We start from the raw sequence: 20,120 nt of genomic DNA on the forward strand, positions 1-20,120 counted from the left end.
CTCGAAGGTATATAAATAAAAATGCGCATTGTTCTACAATTTTATTGCAATAAAAATTTGAGTATTTCAAGTAGTACATTAACAATATACAGTTTATAGGTACAAACGGAAGATTAGTTTCTTCCTTTTCATATTATTTTTCCACTTTTAGCTCATTCTGTACCTAATTGTTATGTTCTTGCACGTAGTCTTTATTTTATTCTATTCTTAACCGACACGTGTGCTCTTCTTACGCATAAGTCTCCTCCAACTGTCCTCCTTCGTGTACTGTTACGTTATCTTCCGTGACGTCAGCATTTGGTGATATTGGCTTGTTCTCTTATCGAACATTCGTTTCGCATATCATCTAATTTTTGTTAATTTCGTCTATCTTTAATCCCAATCTCCAATATACATGGCTCTAGGTGAGGGTGGGATCACGCCTCTGGTTGGTACGGGAAACCTTCCGTATATATGATGATACGGCGATTCGTTTCTACCATCCGAATCTACAAAAAATAATTATTACGTAGATAGTAAGTAGGTATTAAATATTTATTAAAAATTTGGTAAAAATATACTGTTACCGAGTCCACTTTCGAAGCTTCGTGCATGGTACATAATAGGTGGTCGGTTCCCGGGTAAATGGCCATAGATTTGCGAAGATTGACTGCTGGCATATCCTGCGGCAGCGTAGGTGGGTGCTTGGTTATGAGGAGGTCTAGAATATCCTCTCGTTGATATTTTACTATTCTTCGCCATCTTCACGAAATTAGGAACCCGAGCGCGTAATCCACAATAATACGGATCGTCTATACGAAAATTGATTTTATTATTAGTTAAAAATAATTCAGTGAAATAACAAATATATACGTTTACCGTATTTCTTTTTGTCATCGTTTCTACTTCTCTTGTCGTCATTCGTTATGACAGGCTTTCTAGCATAGTCATCCTCTATGTCGTCGTAATCAGGCTGAGGTGAAAGTGAACGTATTACTTAATGACATTAAACGAGGTGATAGAAAGAAATCGTAACGAAGTTGTCTTACCTTGGGTATGTCATGGCCGTAAAGATTTTCTCTTGGCGGCAGTTTTGGTGGTCTTTCGGCTCTTCTGTGTCTACTCGACGCTTGAGGGTAGATCTGTTCTCGGGACTCTCTGTCCTGTGGGAATGACTCGGGAACTCCGATTGAAGACGAGACTCCTGCTACACTGTACGGATCCTCATCAGGGATCGGTATCCTAGGCCGATTTTTAATATCCACCGGCCTTTGTAGAGCTAGAACTAATTTATATAACAGAATTTAAGATCCACAACTCTTATTGATTACAAAGATCGGTGTAATCTTTTATCGTCCCACCTGGTGGTAACTTGGACTTTAACATGTCCAAGCCGACGACGTTTACAATGAGAACCCAAACGGGACACTGAAGAAGATCCGGTTCGGTTCTAACGAAGACAATCGCGCTTAGGCACTGCATCTCCAGTCTTCTTCTGTCCGGGTACGCTCTTCGAGTTTCTCGGGAAAGATTCGCTTGAAATTTGTTCATTTCGAACACCTGAATATAATTCAAGAAATAGAATATCCTCGACGGCAGCGCGGCGATAGAAGAAATTCATTGTACTTGCGCAAGTGAAATGAGAAAAAATATAATGACCGAGGAATTGGAGTAAAGCAAACGGTTGTGTACTTACTTTCCCCGGTTTCTCGTGTTCTAACGCTCCTTGAGAATTCCGTGCAATTTCTGCTCCAATTGCGTTGTCTTCCTGACTGGTCGACTTTATGTAAACGTTATTTTTACACAGCCTTTTTATTAGTATATTCCCCTGCTCGTCCATCTTGATCTTTACACCTTGGTTTATATGTTTTTTCGCTTCCTCCGTCTTTTGGTCTCTCATAGGATTCTCAAAGCCGCACAATCCTATCCTGTATTTCACAGATAGTATACACGGATTCGCGCGTAAGATAAATGAAGAAGTTCTTTTTAAATAATAGTATCCTCTACCTGAAACCATCGAATCCATCGTTGGATCCATTGATCGTAAGGACGGGTGCTCTGGCGTAAGCTTTTGCTACCCTTCGATTCCTTTCGAAAACGATTACCTTGGCCCAAATTTCATCGTCGATCTGGTTCCATTTGTCCAGTACCTCTTGAATGTGGTCCTGAGATAAAACGTCCGCGTTACACCATTCGCCATCGATTTATTTTCGTTTTACAAAGTACACCGTCGAAAATTACCATGCCTCAGACATGTATCATTTTTTATTTATTTCCAAAAACGTTCAAGGCGATAATTTTCGTCGGTTCACCTTGCACACGACAATTATTAATACCTTGTACAGTTTATCGAGATTATACCACACGTCCTCTTCCTCTTGGTCCTCATACTGCGATTCGACGAGATTGTCCCTCGATCGAGACAGAATCTTCCGCCTCGAAACCATTTTTCACCGAGTTTCCCGATCTGTACAAGAACATCCGTCTCCTTTTACGTTTTCGCTGCACTCTTTATCGTTCACCGCAACTGTCACGCGCGATCGCACAAGTACCGTTATCGTTTCGCATAAAAATTTGATGAATATTTATATAAAATGTTGTTTCAACTGCGCGCGATTAATGATCAATGAGATCGCGACAAGATTTATGGGTTTCGACTTGAAAGCCGCGTTACGTAAGAAAGACTGTTGAGCGATAATTCAATTTTTAAGGGTAATCGCAGCCGATACTTTCACTATGCAACATGTCTGCCGACGACCGCGTAATTGTGCACCTGATTTTAAATAAATGTCATTAAAGGAATTCTACCACCACCACTGATCGCGAACAGATGCGACCGATTAATGCTCGCTAAAATTTCTTATTACGTTTCGATCTCCTCAGAATTTTTAGCCGATTTTTGTCTGATCTATGTTACGTTTCGTTTCGTATTTCCTCGCGTTATACCGTAACACTGTGGGGCAACTTTCCTTTAACTTTGAGCGCAAAAAAAGAAATAAGGAAACCGAATTACGACACGCAAGAAAGGCTCGATACGTTGTAAGATCAAGGGAGACAATTTACACTTTCTCGCGTAGCTCGGATCCGTCGAAACTGCGCGCAAACGGGGTCACCGCGCGGCTATTGCGAAAAATCATTCGTTTTTTCAGTCATCCTGACTCATTAACATTCGGGGAAACCGAATTTTAACCGACGATCGCAATTAACCGGCGGCGATAGCCAAGTGTCTTTCACCTTCTCAAAACCTATAAGCAAAAAGTGGGGAGCCGAAGTGGGGGCCTAAGGCCCGGCTGGTTATTGGCCGGTGAAAAATTTTCTAAACGTTATTGCGGCTGGTGAAGGGGGCAGTTGATACGGGTCTGGTGGCACTCAGCCTTCGCATTCTTCAGAGAGAAGTGAAAGCCAGCCGTTTCAGGGAAATTCTATGCGGAATCGAAACCCTTTTTCCATGCCCGCCTCCAATCTACGCGACAACTTTTCTTCCCCCGATTCCAAAAATTATCATGCCCACCCACACGATTTTAGCATCGTTTAAAATCAGCCTCTGAACATGTCTAAATCTTTCAAAAGAATTACGTATAGTTGAATCGCGTGAAAGTGATTCTCGTGTTTAGCAATACTTATATTCAGCTTTCAAGTTCAGCTGGAATCAGATCTCGTGATCGACAAAGGGAAATTCAATGATCGGCGATAGTGGAACCTCGAACTTGATGCGTTTCGTTGCATCATCATTATTTTCCCGTAGTCAACGACGGGTGACGAGGAACGGTGATTGAAAATCGGTCGAGTCAGTACCGTTCGTCAAAAAACGGGGCAAATAGTTCCTCGTAGGCGTTCCGTTTTCGTGACGCGACGTTCTTCTACGTGGCTACGCGGTAACTTCAAGACACGTCGAATATACATTTGGTAAAAGTATTTATAAATTCGCGTTGCGTTTACAGCCGAGCAGACACTTGACCGGTCGCTCGTGCAACGGCCGTGCAACATCTCCAAGCCGTTGCGTGTCGAGAGGGTTTTGAGCATTTTTAGAATGTATCGGCTTGGCCGGTGTCGGTTTTTCGCGCCGTGCTTAAAGGTACGAGACGCCCGTGCATGAATCGAATACGAGATGCGCGTTATGTACTTCAACTTTGTACAAGAAGTATCTACATAAAGTTGACTCACGAAACCATTCGGACCATAGAAAATTTTCATGGACACCGCGAAACTTCTTTAGTATTGTAATCGTCAGACGTCGGGCTGCTGAAGTTTCACATAAATCAGACAATTTATGTACTATCAATGACAACGAGGTTCTGGTACGAACACACGGGAAGTAATCCCTGCGCACATTTCAAAACCGAATTCTTTTAATGTATTTACGACAGTCGCGTCTCATAAATTTTTCAAATATCATACGTGTTCAATATTTTTGTGAGTCACGATGAGTTCAGGTATTCCAGGCCACATCGAGTATTAACGCACCGGATGAGATTCGCAAAAACATAAAACCGTGTAATCTTTTAAATCTATTGTTATTCATATTATTATTAGGAAAATATCCGTCCAATAGAAGCGAACTTTCACTTTCTTAATGGTCGAATGAGCTAAAACCTTCGCGCAAAGGGCAATATTCCTAAATCCCATTCTCCTAGTAGCAGTAAAATATTATTTTGCTCGAACAGATATTCAGTTGTTACGTATTTATTAATTTATGCAATTATAACGGGATGTAATCGTTTTCGCAAAAATTCGTCGATTAACGAAGATGTCAATGTAACGATAACAAAGATTTCCATGTACTACGTTAGATTGAAAATATTTCCTTAAGTCTCGCGAGACTTGTTATTCCACTGAAGTCATTCACACGCGTCAATTAGCAAATCCCATATGTTATTCACCTTCGTGTACCGCACAGTTAAAAATTATTCAATGTACTTCTCCAGTCGATTTATTAAAATTCCAAATAGACTAATTATATCCATTAGTAGATTTTAATTCAAAGGAATGAAAAATGTTAAGTGCAATTTTCGTTCTGAGAGTTAAATTGAAAAAAAAAGACTATCTCTCATACTGTGCGACCAGCATTTAAATCACCGAAGGATGATACGTGACAATGGATACGAATATTTAAAAGTTAGTTACCAACAAGCTGAATGTTTCTACGTGAACTTGAAGATGTAATTTGTCAGTTTGTTAAACAACGTACCTTACTTTTGACTAAGATATTTCTCCAAATGCCTTTCAATATGGTTCGCAAACGTCAAAGGCACTCGCGTCTTCTCCGTTACCCATAATTCACTTCCTGGAATCGTCGAATTCGCGCGCGCGGCCTGTTCGTTTCACTGCGACCGAGTCCACGGTACGGTTCAACGATTTTCCCGTGGAAATTGCAATTTCTTCGACCGATTAAAAAATTATGAAGATATATTTCGAAGTTTTTTAATATGGCGCAGCTTTCAAAGAGCCTTGCCCACTAGAGAGTGAGAATCTGACCGCCATCTTGGTGAACGCATGCGCCTTCCTCGAGAGAAGTCGAGGACGAAGACCACGCAAGCGTATTGCTGACCCCTTCATCGGTCCCCTCTTTATGGAACTTGGGCCTGACGTCAGAATTGGGACAGTGAAAGCGATGGCTTCGAGTTAGGTTCAACCGCGAACAAATTAAAACAACCAATTCCCTTTTTTCACATCGAAGAACTTATACTTAAATCAAGAGGCGCGGTAGCGGCCCGAAGGCAAGTTTGAGGCCCGTCAGGGGGCATATCTTATACAGTAAGTAAGATTGTTATCAACATCTCTTAAGCCACATTAAATTAAAAAGAAAAGAACACAGAAATTATATTTTTATTTTTATTTATTAAGAAATAAATGAAAGTTAAGCAACGAGAGCGCTCGCTGTGGAGCTCTCATACTTCCAGTTTGCTGGAAGAGTTCCCTTCGACTTGTAATATCTAGCAAGTCGATGAATTCTAGATTCAACGAGGATCAATCTGAATTTGCTGTCCTTGTCTTTGCGGTTTCTTTCTAAATGTTTTCGGATAGCAACTGCCTTTTTGATCAGATGATATAGATCTTCCGGTAGGTCCGGGGCAAGGCCCATGCTCTTCACAATTCTCAGGATCTTATTTCCAGTGCGAAAGCGTACTTGTGCTACGCCATGAGAATCACGAAGAATCACACCTGGAAGTTACAATTATCTTCCTTCAATCGTTACGGTACTACATATACAAACAGAAATTAAAAATGTCGGTGATACCTATGATGTAAAGACACATGGTCTTAATCACCTCAAACATCACCATTACTTGTTACTATCGCAAACTACTGTGTAGAATCAATGATCAACTGATGTAACATTGAATTTTTAGTAGTTTGCTTAGCATGGTCTTCTAGCAAACAAAATTTACGTTAAATAAGTGGATTTAAGAAATTACCGATCTGAGATGGTGTATGTCCCTTTTTAGCAAGTTTGTAGATTTCTGCTTTGCAATCTTCTGGTGTCATTTTCAGCCATGTCGGGACACTGCGCCTATAAGGCAGAGCTGACTGGGATATACCCTTTCTGAAACACAATTAACTTTTATCATCATATATTCTGATCCTATATGACATTAAAACTTCAATTACACATATTAATTTGTTATATCAATTGTGATCTCACGTCAGAATGACATCTTTGATTTTTGAACACTGTAATTAATAAAAAAATATAAAATAAATTAATATGTGCAATATGTCAAGTATGAAAAGAAATGAACAAATCTGCCTTAATTGATTTATACAAATGATGTATATTAAACCTAGAATTGTGAGGTTGTGTATACCAACAAGCAAGTATCGTGCCAAACTTGTCAAAATAAATTGCTTGAAGTGGTTCCGTATTTAAGGAGATTAATAATGCAGTCGAAACATGTATCAAACGGTACAAAGTATCCTAAAAACTAATATTATAACGTCGTGAAAATAAGAAACACATGGCCGCTAAGAGGATGTCGTTTTGACAACTTTCCACGTAGGAAATGTATCAATTTTAATTAGGGCGATGCGAAAGAATAACAGATATGTAAAAGACAGATTGTTTCAACTACTAATAACGATATATTGTAACAGAATTTAATGAATTTTACCCAGGTGCGTGCATACGACCCATCTTTGCGTAGTTTTCGTGTACAAGAGACCATGCAACTGTAAGAGACGGTAGCGCTCTTCCAATTCAGCCAGCAAGTAGCGGAACTGTGAGAATCATTTTAAACCTAAGCCGGGATAATTGATGTTAGAAATGGAATTTTAGTGTCTAGATGGAATGCGATCATAAAATGTTTAGCGCCAAATTAAGAATGTTTATATTCAATTGATTTCTAGCAAATCTTGAAAGAGAATATGTCAACGATTACTTTTACAATAAGCAGCATATGTAGGAGAATTAAAAAGGTATTCGATATTGTAAAAGTAGTAGAAAGATAAATAGAAGAGTAATGCGAATTAAAGGTAAAAATTATCATTGTTTGACGAATACTAAATGTGTATCTAAAAATCAGAATAAAATCGAGTGGCAGACTTAAATTTACTGCTTTCCCACAGTTTCCGGCGGATGTTTACCGAAAAACCAAATAACCATCTGAAACTATTGGGAGCTTCTGTGCTCCGATCATTTTCCGATCCACGGCATGATGACGTAAATTTCTCTTCTGGCGAATTATTATTTATCTAATCGACATAATCAATGAATATCTAATACGGATCGGAGTTAGTGGTACGGCGAGAAAATAGCGCAACGTCGCGAACGGCGTCGGCAGCCAAAATGTCGGCAGTTTCTCAACTTTGAGCGTACCCTCTGTCAACATTTACAAATCTTCATCGAAGTCAACATCGAATCAGTCAATAATTAAATCATTGATGATGTATGATCGATATTAGATTCTATTGATACAGTGAATAGTCGGAATCTTCAGAATTGCGAAGGTAAATTGACATCTTCTAGGTTCTCGTCCCGATCGCTCAGTCCTCGTCCGTTTCTGTTAGCGCAATTTTATCCGAATTGTTAAAAATTTCTCGTTCAACTTCCTCTCGGCGATACTGGCACAATAATTATTGGGCGACGGTATTCGCAGACTGTGCGAGCGACTAGACTCTCGTAGTTTGGAGTATTTTTTTATTATGAAAAGAATCTAGTGTGATGTGTTAATGTGGTTATATACAGTGACTCACAAAATACCTCGACAAGGCTCTGGTACATACTGAAAGACTGAAATGAAGTTCTTATAACATATCTGTTAGCCTACTCCTGGATCAGAGTAATAATTTTTAATTCGTTGAACATAATCCATTTGGTGTATATCAGGAACAATGAGAATTTAAGCATTAAATATGATCTTTACTCTGGTGTTGATTTTTGTTTTATTTCAATTGAAATAAAATTAACTTAATTCCATTGAGAAAATGAATATAATAAATAATAAGATTCTTGTCTTTGGGATGCTTAATTCATGAATAAACTTTTACTAAGAGCTTTGCTCTCATACAAAATTTTTCTTCTGTATATTAACATTATCCTCTGAATTCCTATTTTGTTAACGTTTTATTCGTAAGATTTTACGATTCAATATATTATCATCATTTAATATGTACTATATATTCAGTATATTACCATCATTTAATATATACTATATTGTAGGACATGTGACAAGGCGGGTATGATTTTACAAAGAAGTTAAAATGTCTAATGACAGCAATCAATATTCTCAATCAGGCAATTGGGAGACACTTGTCCAACCTGATAGTGACAGTGATGAGTCGATAGTGCAGTCCCGCAGAAGAAAAAAGATTTCTGTATGTAAACTCTTTAGATAAACTATGAATTTAGAACTTCATCTTTTATTTTACTTTCGATGTCACACTTTCAGACATTCGTTAGTGAAGGTGAAACTAGCGATGAAGAGAGTGATGTCCCAAGATGTATCGTCCGAAGACAAAACCATGTAAGCCTTGATTTAATTCTTAATTCCGATTCATTTAATTTGAAAGAATTAAATATATAATCGCCTTGTCGTTTCTATTTTCAGAGAGTTAGTACAGTGGAAGAATCAGATTCTAATACCAGCAATTCAGATGATAGTAAATATGGTCGGTTTGAAAATATTCGTTAACTACATTTAGAGAATCATGCTGTATTTAATACTATCGTTTCTTTCAGAAGTGAGTAGTCAAACATCAGAGTCGCAGTCGGACTGGAGCAGTTCATCAGAAGTAGAAAAGCAGTCGCCCGTGAGACGAAAAATTCTCGGCAAGTCGAGGACCAAAAAGCCTCCAAAAATTGTGTCGGAGACGGACACAGACAGTAGCGATGAAGAAGTAGAGAAATGTCCGATTTGTTTACTACCGTTTAGAAGGCAGGAATTAGGCACCCCTTCCTCCTGTGAACACTGTTTTTGTTTAGACTGCTTAATTGAGTGGAGTAAAAATATAAACACTTGTCCGGTTGATAGACAAACGTATACAGTAATTCATGTCAGAGATAAGCTAGGTGGTCAGGTGCGTCTTATAAAAATATAAACTCGGGCACTGATCAGCATTTATCAAGATTTAAAGGCGTTTGTAATTTAATTGTTGTATTTCTTACAGATTGTAAGATGTGTTCCAGTACAGGTGGCCCCTCGCGTAGAGGAAAATCTAGACGATCTTACGTTCTGCGAAGTATGCCATCATTGTGATAGAGAAGATCATATGCTTCTCTGCGATGGCTGCGACTGTGGTTACCATTTAGAATGTTTGACTCCGCCACTCAGCGAAGTGCCCATCGAAGAGTGGTTTTGTCCAGAATGTTCTCAAAACAGTCAAAGTGATGCAGAAGCCGTAAGTTGTTTGTAGTTTTTTGTATTAAATACTCATGACTGTTTTGAACGATGAAATAAAATAACTGCTACTCCTAGGTGGAAATTGATATGGACGAAATCTCAGATTTAATGGAAGAAGCTCGAAGACTTGGTGTTTCTTATGGAAGAACTCGCACTATACTACAGGAGTCTCATCCGAGGATCGTACCTCGTACCAGACATACCGAACGTGTTAGAGCTACCATACGCAGGTATTAAGATAAGATAAAAATAAGTGAAGTTTCGCAACCATTTAGATCTTATATTTCAATAAATTTGTTTAAATTTCCAGGAGGAATAGACTAGACGATAACGCTCAATTATCTCGTCAACTGATCAATGATCCAAGTCAACCCTCGACTTCATCTGGTTTCGAAACCCTCGGAGATAACAGTCAAAGTCGATCTCCGAGCAATGCGTCGAACTCTTTAGGTTCGGGCGAACGTTACTGTTCAAAGAAACATCCTAGGAAATCGCGGAGATCTAGAAATAGTTCCAGTGAATCTAGCGATCTAAGTATCTCCAGAAAATCTCGAAGAAGAATCAATGATAAAACTAATTCGAGACATTCGGACAAGAGTAAGACTAAAAGGAAAAGTACTACTAGCAAAAAATCTACGGGTGGTTCGAGAAAAAGTAGAACTAGGAATAATTCGACGAAGACTGGTAGATCGAGAAAAAATTCTAACAGAGGGACGGTGTTAAGAGAAGTTAGAATTACCGAGCGTAACGAAGACGGAGAAGAAGAAGAAATTGTAACGTACGTAAAAGTGTCGACAGTGTCTGCTGTCAGATCACGAAGAAGACGGACGAAAAGAAGAAAGGTATTTTAATTACTTTCTGAGAAAGTTGCTTTCAAATCTATCAATTCTGAAAACTTTGTTTCTTTTTTTTAAATAAACGTCCTTTTCTACAAAATATTCAATTCGTCTTTATTATATAAAATCCAAATTGTACGAAGAGCAATAAAATAAAACGAAACGTAAAAAATGAGGAGGCTTAAAAAGGAAATGGGAGATAAGAACATTTTCATTTTTATAGAGGAGATGTCACAGGCGTCGAGCTCGAACTGTGTCCAGTGTTTTACTCAATTCCAAAAAGAGGCTTGCGAGGTCTTTGGGTATTTGTAAACCGGTTAAAGGTGCTTCCCAATTAATACCTACTGTTAAGAATCGTACAACTGGAGAAAGATCTGCATTAACCATTTCTCGACACAACGCTGGAATTTCAAGACTTAGTCTGTTCGGAGATGGTTTAAACTTGGATTATAGTCCTCCTGGGTAAGTATAACATTTCTTATTGATTGCTCTTATGATATCAGACAGTTAAACATAAAATTAACTTCTTTCTTAACCTCTTGTACCTGCAGATCAGATACGGAGGATTATCATGCAACTGGTCCCACTATAACTATCCAAAGGCATTCTGTGATTTCTGCTCGGAGGCATATGCGTCTAAAAACCGTCGTTACTCCGCAACAAGCTCAAATCGATTTGCTAAGTAGCATAATAAACGATCAAGAGATATGGCACTCAAATAATACTAATAGCGTAGCTTTAAAAGCTGAAGGACTTGTGTTGCTCAAGAAGAAGGAAGACCCTGGCGACCTGAAGAAAGAGAAGTCAGAGGAGAATTCGTTACGTAAAATGGAAGAAACCGAATCTGTTGTAGAACATAGAGTATCTACGATCGATGTTCCGTTAGAAGTTTCCAGGATTAATCCAGAATCGATTACGCAAGCACCGATGTACAACAATCCTTGCGGAGGTGGAAACAGGGGCAACTTTAGAGGCGGATATAGAGATAATACGAGGCACAGTCACGGTGGCCAGAATTATGGAAGAGATTCCTTAGGCGGAGGTGGGAGGCACAGTTACGGAGGAGGTGGAGGCAACTTCGGGAGAGATTTCGGGCCACCTCCGTTTTACAATCCGAACTTCGAACACTGTGGCCCTCCAGGTCCCCCGCTTTTTGGCGGCAATCCCCCATTCAGAAATCGGAATCCTCAACATTTTAGAAATGAAAGGTACAGATCGAGAGTTATTACAGAGCGAAAAGCGTACGCTTAAACTATTTCGTGGATAATGCTAAGTGAGTTTTAATTTTGTCTTTTTACAGATTTCGTTTCATGCCTCCCATGAGACCGCAGTTTAATTTCGCTGAAGGTTTCTCGGAACATCCTTTCCCGGAAAGGTTCAATCGTCCTAGATCCCCGCAACCTCCTGTGGATCGTCCTCAGAATAATATGCCGCCGAATCTACCGGAGGATACTCCGAGGATCGATACCGTAGATCAGCAACCGCAAGATGCCGAGAACTCCACTGTTAGACAGGAAGAGGATTGTGACATTTACTGCGATATCGAGACGAAGTCTGACGGAGAACTTCAAGATCAACAGAATGGTTCGATGGCACTGTTACCGCCGCCAGAGCCTCCGTCCGGGCTTTTAGATTTCGAAGAAAACTCCCGAAGCGATAAAGACAGTGATCAAGAACTAGTTATCGACGATAGTCAGAAGGAAGATACTCCAAAAAACGATAAATACGATCCTTTCTCGGTGGACAGTGACACTGACAGCGAAACGAAGAAGAACGATGAGGTCTCTGAGGAAAAAGTTGAAGAACAGCCTGTGCAATGCACGAAACAACCAGAAACAACGACTCCGGGTACGTCTGTTCGATTACCAGCTTATGAGGATGAGGACGATGAGGATTCTCAAGCCGACTGTCCGAACTTCTCTATTTACTCGTCCCAAACCATAGACGTAGCACGGCATACGCAGCAGCAGTTGTCTCAACAAATAGGACCTCTCGAACCACCTCCTTTACCTCCTTCGATCCCAGACGATGACGACGTCATCGTCGGCGATGTTCAAGCCTGCGATCTCGCGGATATACCGGAACCCTCGGACCCGTATGTTGAAGCATTGAGAAAGGAAAGGCGAACTTTAAGTAAAATACCGCCGAAGAAAATTTCTCACGACAGCAGAGGAAAGATTACGTTCAAGATCGGTACTAAATTAAAGATTAATAACAGACTGTTAGGACTGCAGGAGGAAGAGAAAGAGAACAACGATGAGAAGAAAAAAGAAGCTGAGGTAAGCTATAATATGATATGCCCTGTATTTTACGTAGCATTATTATTATAAATCTTATTTTTACAGCCTGCAAGAGACGAAGAAACCTCCGTTGATCGCGAGGAAGAACGAATGAAAATCGCTAAAAGCAGATTCGAGGAGGAGATGCAATTGAAGGCAGAGAAAGAAGATTCGGGAGAGCCTATGATATCTGCGGACTCGCTGAAAGAAGACGATACGAATGAAGAAGAAAAAGAGGAGGAATGTATGCCACCTAAGCACGAAGGGGTAGAAAAGGATGGAAGCGTAGTTGTCCCTTCAGAAGTGACTGAATCATTGGATAAAAAAGTAGAAAACGAATTGAGTAGTGAGTGTCTGTCGGATGAAGGAAGCGAGACCTTCGCGTTGCTTCGTAAGACACCGAAAACGGATATCGAGGAAGAAGATTCGAAGGATGTTTCAAAAATTGAAGAGGCTCACGATGAAATGAAGATGAAGGAACCTCGGGATTTTGATAGTGACAAGGATGATAAAGATGGCAAAGAGCAACAGCATGTTGTGGATGAAGAGGAAGAGGATGAGGATGACGAGGAAGACGACGAGGAAGATGAAGAAGAGGAGGAGGAACGATTTCCTATTGAAAAAGAGAAGTCGAGTAAAAAAGTGATCGAAGAGGATGATAAGAATACATGGGATTCAGATGGGGCTTATACTCCTTGCAAAGACGAACTTCCGTTAAGGGAATCGAAATCTTCTGAACATTTGCCACCTATCGAAAGCGGTTTAGAACCGATCACGCCGACGAAGGATAAACCTGACGATTTGGACAGCTGCAGAACTCCGGTGGATTACACTGTCCTGGGTACAGAAGCTATTTCAGAGACGGACGAGGCAATGAATTTCGAGGACGAGTTGACATTATTAAGCTTGCGAAAAGAGAAAGAAATGGAGGATGGAGAGATTGTCGAGGAGAAAAACGTGAAAGAGGGCGAGAAAGCTGATAAAGAAAAAGAGGATGAAAAGAAACGGAAGAAAAAGGAGAAAAAAGAAAAGAGCAAGGACACTGAGAAGAACAAGGAAAATATTGCTTCCGAGAATCAAGTAGCCTGGAAGAAGTTGTCGAAAAGTACAAAAGAGAGATCCTACAGAGACAAGGAAAAAAGATCGAAATCGAAAGAAAAGGAGAAGGAAAAACCGAAAAAGAAGAAAGAGGTTGTGAAGAAGAAAGAAAAGAGGAAAGAATTGCCCAGATACGACGTTCGAAAAATAGTTGCTGAAAGGCCCTCTAGACCTAGGAAAGACGAATACGGGAGGGATATCAGAGAAAAGTCAAGACAAAGAAGCAGATCTAGGAGTTGTACGTCCTCGAAACGTTCCAGATCTTATTCCAAAATTCGATCCAGGAGTAGATCTAGAACCAGATTGCAGAGATCTTGGTCCAGAGATCGTAGATCGTATTCTAAATCCCTGTCCAGACGAAGATCTCTTTCCCGCAGCAGACGCAAATCGCCAAAGAGGAGGTCAACTTCTAGAAGAAGATCTTCTTCAAGGAAACGATCGCTTTCTAGGAGGAGGTCGAGATCCGTTTCTCGAAAGCGAAGATCCCTCTCAAGAAGAAGATCTAGGAGATCGATCTCGCGATCGAGAAGGTCTCTGTCAAGATCTAGACAGAAGAGATCTGTATCGAGATCCAGGAAATCTTTATCCAGATCTCGCGACAGACGTAAAGACAAGAAAAAGTACAAATCTCGTAGCAGATCGAGAAATAGGAAGAGGACTCGATCGAAATCGCCTAGAAAATCCTCCAAGTCCAGAGAAAGGAAACATTCGAAGAGGAAAGTGCAGAGTAGGTCGAGATCGAAGGGAAGGTCCTGTTCTAGGAATTGGGAGCAGGTCGAAAAAGTCGTGGAACCAGAATTCCCGAGGGAAAGAGAAGAAAGGGAATCTTGGAGTGCTCAATGGACACCGTCTTGGTCGAGGTCCAGATCGAAAACACCGCCGCACGTGCAGCAAGAACCAATCGCTTCCAGAGAATGGTCTCCGATACTGGATGACGTTTCAGTACCACCGAAAAATTTGACTGTAATATTAACGAATAAAGAAGCTATTAAGAAGAAGAAGAAAGAACGTAGGAAGGAGAGTAAGAAAGCGAAAGATGAAAAGAAGAGGAAAGCAAAACGCAACAGGACTCCGCCACCGTCGAAAGAGGTCTTCGCTAGTGGAGATAACATCTTGGTCAGCGTGTGTTTTAATAAAGATAACGAGACCGATCAAGCTCCAGTTCCGGAACTACCAGAAACGATTCCTCTGATTCCACCTTTGAAACGACGTCGTAGAGAATCGCTCCAAACAGATCCGCCTAAACGTTCGAAGAAAGAGAAGTCAAAGGACAAGCGTTCAAAGTCTCCGAAGCCTAAAAAAGACAAGAAGAAGAAGTCCAAAGCTGCCGAGATCGCGGCCACGAAGAAACCGGTTGCGGTTATCGATTTAGATCAGTCACCGTTCCGAGAACAAACACCATCTCCTAGAGACGTGATAGTCCTCAGCGACGATGATGATAAGCAGATACAACAGAACACTCCGGATCAGTGTCAACCGTCTCAAAATTCTCCACTGCGAGAACAATTTATCTCTCAAGGCCCAAAAACACCGCCGGAACCGCAAATAAAATTTTCGATAAACAAGCAGGCCAGTAATCTACGGCCGTCGATGTTGAATCCACTTTTAGACGAAGAAGAAGAAGAAGAGATGGATGAAAGGGTCGAGGAAGAGTTGGAGATGAGAGCACAAGAGGAACTAGAGTTAAGATTGAAAATCGGACCAAACACGCCTCCGGAACCTCCGACGTCTCCGCCGACTAGCCCAGATGCTTACGATCCGTTCGATCCAACCAAGTCCAGATCGCCGACACCGGATGCTAGCCAGGAGGCGAACTCCGGCGACGAGAGAAGACGGTCCCCGAGGAAACATGATTCTGTGGACGGAAATATTCTTGAAGAGGAGAATATGCAAAGTCAGGATAGGCAGAGTCAGGAGAAGCAAGTGGAAAAACCTAAGATTATTTCTATGGTCACTATTAAGCGAGCCTCGCCGCAAAGAGATGATATGAATGAGAACGAAAGTAACAAGGATACCGCGGCCTCCACCGGAAGCCTGGAGGCGCAACAGAATCAACAAAACATACAAAACCAGAGTAATCCCTTCGGGGTAATGAATCCCGTACTGGCTACGGTTGCTGCAGCGGTGCAGAGAAGCGGAGCGTTTAATGCGTCAAATTCAACGAGTAGTCAACGTAATCTGTTACAGTCGAATCGAATTTCACCAAGTAATCAACAGAAACAACGTTCCGGTGATCGTTCTCAGGCACCCCCGGTCTTCGCTAATTCAGGGAAATCATCGAGGAGCTCCAAATCCGGTCAAGCGAAGACCAACGGGCAAAACGGAAACGATGCTGGCGCGGAAACGACCGACAACGTGGATATGTCTTCCCCCTACTCGCCTGGATCAACGCTCAGCGACGGAATGTTCGATCCACCGAGTCCTACGAATTTTAATAATTCGCCCGGCGCTTCCGGACCAGGAACCGCTACCTCCGGACCTGCTGGAGGATCTCAGCCTACGAAGAACAGCAACCCGAAAGCGGGAAAAGCAACGGAGAAGAAGGATGCCTTCGACGCTCTTTTCAATGCTCCACCGCCCACGAAAACTGCCAGCAAATCCAATAGAAACAAGAAGGTTGAGAAGGATAAGAAAAAGAAATCCACCAACCCGAAGGTCGGTGTTAGGATGGACGAAAATCAGCTTCAAATATTGGACGATCTTCCGAGCTCCGCGGTGGAGATGCAAGTCAAGGATAAGGTTTGGTTCTGTGCATGTTTGCTTATGTACATTTTTTACTTTAAACTAATTAACAAGCATTTACTTGGCATATCGTTCAATTCTTTTTGACGAGAATATATTCGATTGTTTTGTAGTTCCTAAAGAAATTAAATCGTCAAGAGCGAGTAGTCGAGGAAGTCAAATTAGTCCTGAAGCCACATTACACGAAGAAACATGTGACAAAAGAAGAGTACAAGGATATCATGCGGAAAGCAGTACCTAAGGTATACAGTTCAAAACAATATAAATTTGAAAAGATGATACATTTATATCATGGTATTCGTATAAAACTTGTTTACGATATCTGCCTCAGATATGTCATAATAAAACGGGAGAAATCAACCCGAAAAAAATTGCCCACTTAATAGAAGCTTATGTGAAGAAATGCAGAAGTAGTAAAAAGAAACCTACTGAGAGTTCCTCCGCAAAGGCCCCTAAACCAGCGTAAGTAAAATTATTCTCTCGTTAATGACCGCCCGATGACGCTGACAATGAGAATCATTCGATGTTCACACAGACTTTCTGTTTGTGTTACAGGAAAGTTTTGTGGAGTTGATCACGAGTCAGCTAGTGTCCATTCAATTCCCTTCAATTTTGTAGTTCAGATGATCGTCGTGCTCGTTAAGCGGTGAGTGAGCTCCGAGACAGCTAAGTCTCCCCTTCGATGATGCGATGTATCTTGTATTCTCTGTAAATACGTGGTCGATTGGTCGATTGGTTGCTTGCTTGATTGATTGATCGATTAAGGATACCATTTATTATTTATATAAACAATGCCCTTTATCTCATCAGGGAAACTTATTGTCTCTACGGAAGATCCACTATATTGCATTATTACTACTTGTTCTTTTTTTTCATTGTTTCCTATATCTGTAAAATTAATTGTAGTTTATATGTCATGTTTTAGAATTTGTAAACAGTTAGTAATTGAGTGCAGAACTAATTTAACAACTTTCTGTACATATATACATTTGAAGTCTTAACAATTTATAAGTTAGCTAATTGAAGATGAATAAAATGAAATGTGCAAATAGAATGGATTTTCATTTATTTTTTTTTACAAGTTACGTCTGTATTTAATACAATTGCAATCGACAATCTACACAGACACACACACACACACACACAAGTCGTCAAATTATTATTTTTCTTCCTCTCTTATTTACAAAGTAAAAAGATACTAAAAACAAGCATTACTTAAACTTCTAATAAAGAGTTAACGGTTTAATATAAAAAGATAAAAATTTTATACAAATATTTATGCTATTACAAAAAAATGTTAATCGAAGTTTTCTCATGGTATAGAAACAAATGTCTCCTGTAATTATTTATTCGAATAATTGAACGTTTGCCTTTATTCGTTGTCTTAAAACGACGTGACATGTTTATTGATTGAACATGTAACGTGTCCCACAAATCAATTTTGGTTTTTCCGCAGAGACTGTCATTTTCATATTTCTTAATGCACATGTAAAAATGCTTAAATACCGTGTTTCAAACGTACATATTGTAATTTCACTCTAAGTATAGAGAGTTGGACATTATTCGAATAAATTATTAATAAAAACAAATCATTGTTATTACTGTTCACATTAAGTGTATTACTGTATTATTATTAATACCATTGTACATATTATTAATATATAGATAATTGCTTAAATCAACCTTATTCCGAGTAAATTTTCTATTTATTTTTAAGCCTATTTACGTGGATGAAATTTATTCGAATAAACAGTTGTTACATATTAATTTTATCGAAGTTGACGTTGAATTAATTTGATGTTACATAGTAAATTATGACAAACAACACGTTTAACATTTTTCAATTCATGAGCCTTAGATTAAAAACATAATTTCATCGTCGAGTATCTCATCTTCATTTAAAAAGTTTAATGCCATCAGAATAAGAAACATTTTATTCTACATCTCGAACATATACGGCATAAATTTAAATTATCCATATACGAATGAACAATTATCTTGTTTGAATACGTTGTTAATCATATTATTCGAATAAAAATTGTCCAACTCTAACATTGTATAGCCATATATTGCGTACGAGAGTAAAAGGAACTGAGTGAATGGAAATTAGATGTAACTTAAGAAATAGGGCATCTTGTCTAGCGAAATTGTAAAATAAAAATTTCAAGAGTGGGTTTACTGCTCAAGGTGTATCTGGCTGGTCGATGTTAAGCTGTATTGTTGCGAATCCGATCGGATAATGTTCGATTCTTTTCATTTGCTGAAAGATCAATTCGCGTTAAAAATTGTATTTCCCTTTACATAATCCACCTGTTTCAGTTCAGCGAAATAGCTTTACGAGCAATTAGAATTTTTCAAATTTATACGAAAAATTAATTACTAAGTATAAAGGAACTTTCGTATCATTGTTTGTCCGTGATTATTGTTTGGAGCGTTACCTACTGCCGTTTGTTCGATCATTTGAATATAACTTGTATGCATGTAATCATCTTATATCAGTTAAACTTATAATAAAAATCAAAGTTTTATTCTGATTACGTATCGTTGGATCGTTTCATGTAATCGGTTATCTTACACACAAGCAATTATATCTAGATGCAGCTTAAAACTGTTTAATCTGCTCTTCGAGAAAGAGTTTAGATTAGTATAAATATAAATGTGTAAATGAATCTAACTCTAAGTGTATCATAATGCCGAGTAAGCAGAAAATAATGTCATTGCTTATTTAAATAATCACATACATGTTGCATCCAACAAATAATCGCCAATGTATATACAATAAGAATTTTATCTGTGAGGGGAATAAAGAGAATATTCTGCATTAGTGTAGATATTCAAATCGTGTTCAAGCAAGGGAAAATTTACAATCGAAGAGGCATATAATAATTATAGAGAGAGCTCCAGAAAATACTCACAGACGATGTTAATAATAGACGAATGTAGGAAACAAGAGAATTGAAATGTGTAGTTATATTTTAAACGGAACTTGCACCCATAACGGATGATTAAAGAATCGAACAGAGTATCCCTCGACCATTAAATTTTTATACTTTTTATCCTTCCGAGTGAAAAATTATACACAACACGGTAAATTCAACATATTTAATAGTTGGTTGCGCGATATTCAGAACTCGTCAAATATAATAATTACAGACACAAATTTGTGACATTAGGTGCGAACAGCAGAGTGTATGCCTACATATACGTGCGGAATCTTTTGTACTAAAATAACGATGTATATAAAATGAAAGGAGAAATAAAGAATTTAATATTATCGGAGAAAGTTAAATTATAATTGAACCAACTGAAATGTCCGATTTTTATGCTTTCTCCGCTCTTACCCCGAACCA

General features: G+C 39.3%; 3 protein-coding genes across 7 annotated transcripts; 1 reads left to right on the top strand and 2 right to left on the bottom strand.

Annotated features, from left to right (window-relative positions):
- Positions 1-26: 26 nt before the first annotated feature.
- exp (expansion) lies at positions 27-5,494 on the bottom strand. Of its 4 annotated transcripts, none has more exons than XM_026815269.1 (9): positions 5,173-5,494; positions 2,316-2,446; positions 1,987-2,144; positions 1,676-1,907; positions 1,341-1,539; positions 1,029-1,264; positions 859-952; positions 567-791; positions 27-488 (listed from the first exon to the last, which is right to left on the bottom strand). In XM_026815269.1, the coding sequence occupies exons 2-9, from the start codon at positions 2,424-2,426 to the stop codon at positions 373-375; spliced, it is 1,371 nt and encodes a 456-aa protein (XP_026671070.1). In that variant the 5' UTR covers positions 2,427-2,446; positions 5,173-5,494; the 3' UTR covers positions 27-372. The 4 variants fall into 4 exon arrangements, with proteins under 4 accessions (XP_026671070.1, XP_026671069.1, XP_017883513.1 ...); XM_026815268.1 differs by having other exon boundaries at positions 2,316-2,464; positions 5,168-5,494; XM_018028024.2 differs by having other exon boundaries at positions 5,168-5,493.
- A 303-nt stretch (positions 5,495-5,797) lies between these two features.
- RpS13 (ribosomal protein S13) lies at positions 5,798-7,196 on the bottom strand. Its single transcript, XM_018028023.2, has 3 exons — positions 7,089-7,196; positions 6,396-6,523; positions 5,798-6,141 (listed from the first exon to the last, which is right to left on the bottom strand). Exons 1-3 carry the CDS (start codon positions 7,109-7,111, stop codon positions 5,837-5,839), a joined length of 456 nt encoding a protein of 151 aa, XP_017883512.1. The 5' UTR covers positions 7,112-7,196; the 3' UTR covers positions 5,798-5,836.
- A 44-nt stretch (positions 7,197-7,240) lies between these two features.
- Positions 7,241-17,871, top strand: PHRF1 (PHD and ring finger domains 1). Of its 2 annotated transcripts, none has more exons than XM_018028068.2 (15): positions 7,241-7,923; positions 8,636-8,790; positions 8,865-8,939; positions 9,024-9,084; positions 9,158-9,492; positions 9,583-9,813; positions 9,891-10,045; positions 10,126-10,657; positions 10,875-11,113; positions 11,203-11,859; positions 11,952-12,930; positions 12,997-16,767; positions 16,884-17,012; positions 17,102-17,232; positions 17,326-17,871. In XM_018028068.2, the coding sequence occupies exons 2-15, from the start codon at positions 8,677-8,679 to the stop codon at positions 17,342-17,344; spliced, it is 7,428 nt and encodes a 2,475-aa protein (XP_017883557.1). In that variant the 5' UTR covers positions 7,241-7,923; positions 8,636-8,676; the 3' UTR covers positions 17,345-17,871. The 2 variants fall into 2 exon arrangements, with proteins under 2 accessions (XP_017883557.1, XP_017883556.1); XM_018028067.2 differs by having other exon boundaries at positions 7,242-7,923; positions 9,155-9,492.
- The last annotated feature ends 2,249 nt before the right edge of the window (positions 17,872-20,120 follow it).

This window comes from Ceratina calcarata, unplaced genomic scaffold (assembly GCF_001652005.2).
Source record: "Ceratina calcarata isolate Rehan_Ccalc_2016 unplaced genomic scaffold, ASM165200v1 scaffold436.2, whole genome shotgun sequence".
NCBI classification, from domain to species: Eukaryota; Metazoa; Arthropoda; class Insecta; order Hymenoptera; family Apidae; genus Ceratina; species Ceratina calcarata.

Coding starts and splice junctions, on each gene's coding strand:
- exp (XM_026815269.1), bottom strand. CDS start 2,426: ATGGTTTCGAGGCGGAAGATTCTGTCTCGATCGAGGGACAATCTCGTC. Junction 953..1,028: donor ACGGCCATGACATACCCAAG/GTAAGACAACTT, acceptor CTTTCACCTCAG/CCTGATTACGACGACATAGA. Junction 489..566: donor AAGCTTCGAAAGTGGACTCG/GTAACAGTATAT, acceptor TATTTTTTGTAG/ATTCGGATGGTAGAAACGAA.
- RpS13 (XM_018028023.2), bottom strand. CDS start 7,111: ATGGGTCGTATGCACGCACCTGG. Junction 6,524..7,088: donor GGTCGTATGCACGCACCTGG/GTAAAATTCATT, acceptor ATTGTGTTTCAG/AAAGGGTATATCCCAGTCAG. Junction 6,142..6,395: donor ACATACACCATCTCAGATCG/GTAATTTCTTAA, acceptor TGTAACTTCCAG/GTGTGATTCTTCGTGATTCT.
- PHRF1 (XM_018028067.2), top strand. CDS start 8,677: ATGTCTAATGACAGCAATCAATATTCTCAATCAGGCAATTGGGAGACA. Junction 8,791..8,864: donor GCAGAAGAAAAAAGATTTCT/GTATGTAAACTC, acceptor TCACACTTTCAG/ACATTCGTTAGTGAAGGTGA. Junction 10,658..10,874: donor GACGGACGAAAAGAAGAAAG/GTATTTTAATTA, acceptor TCATTTTTATAG/AGGAGATGTCACAGGCGTCG.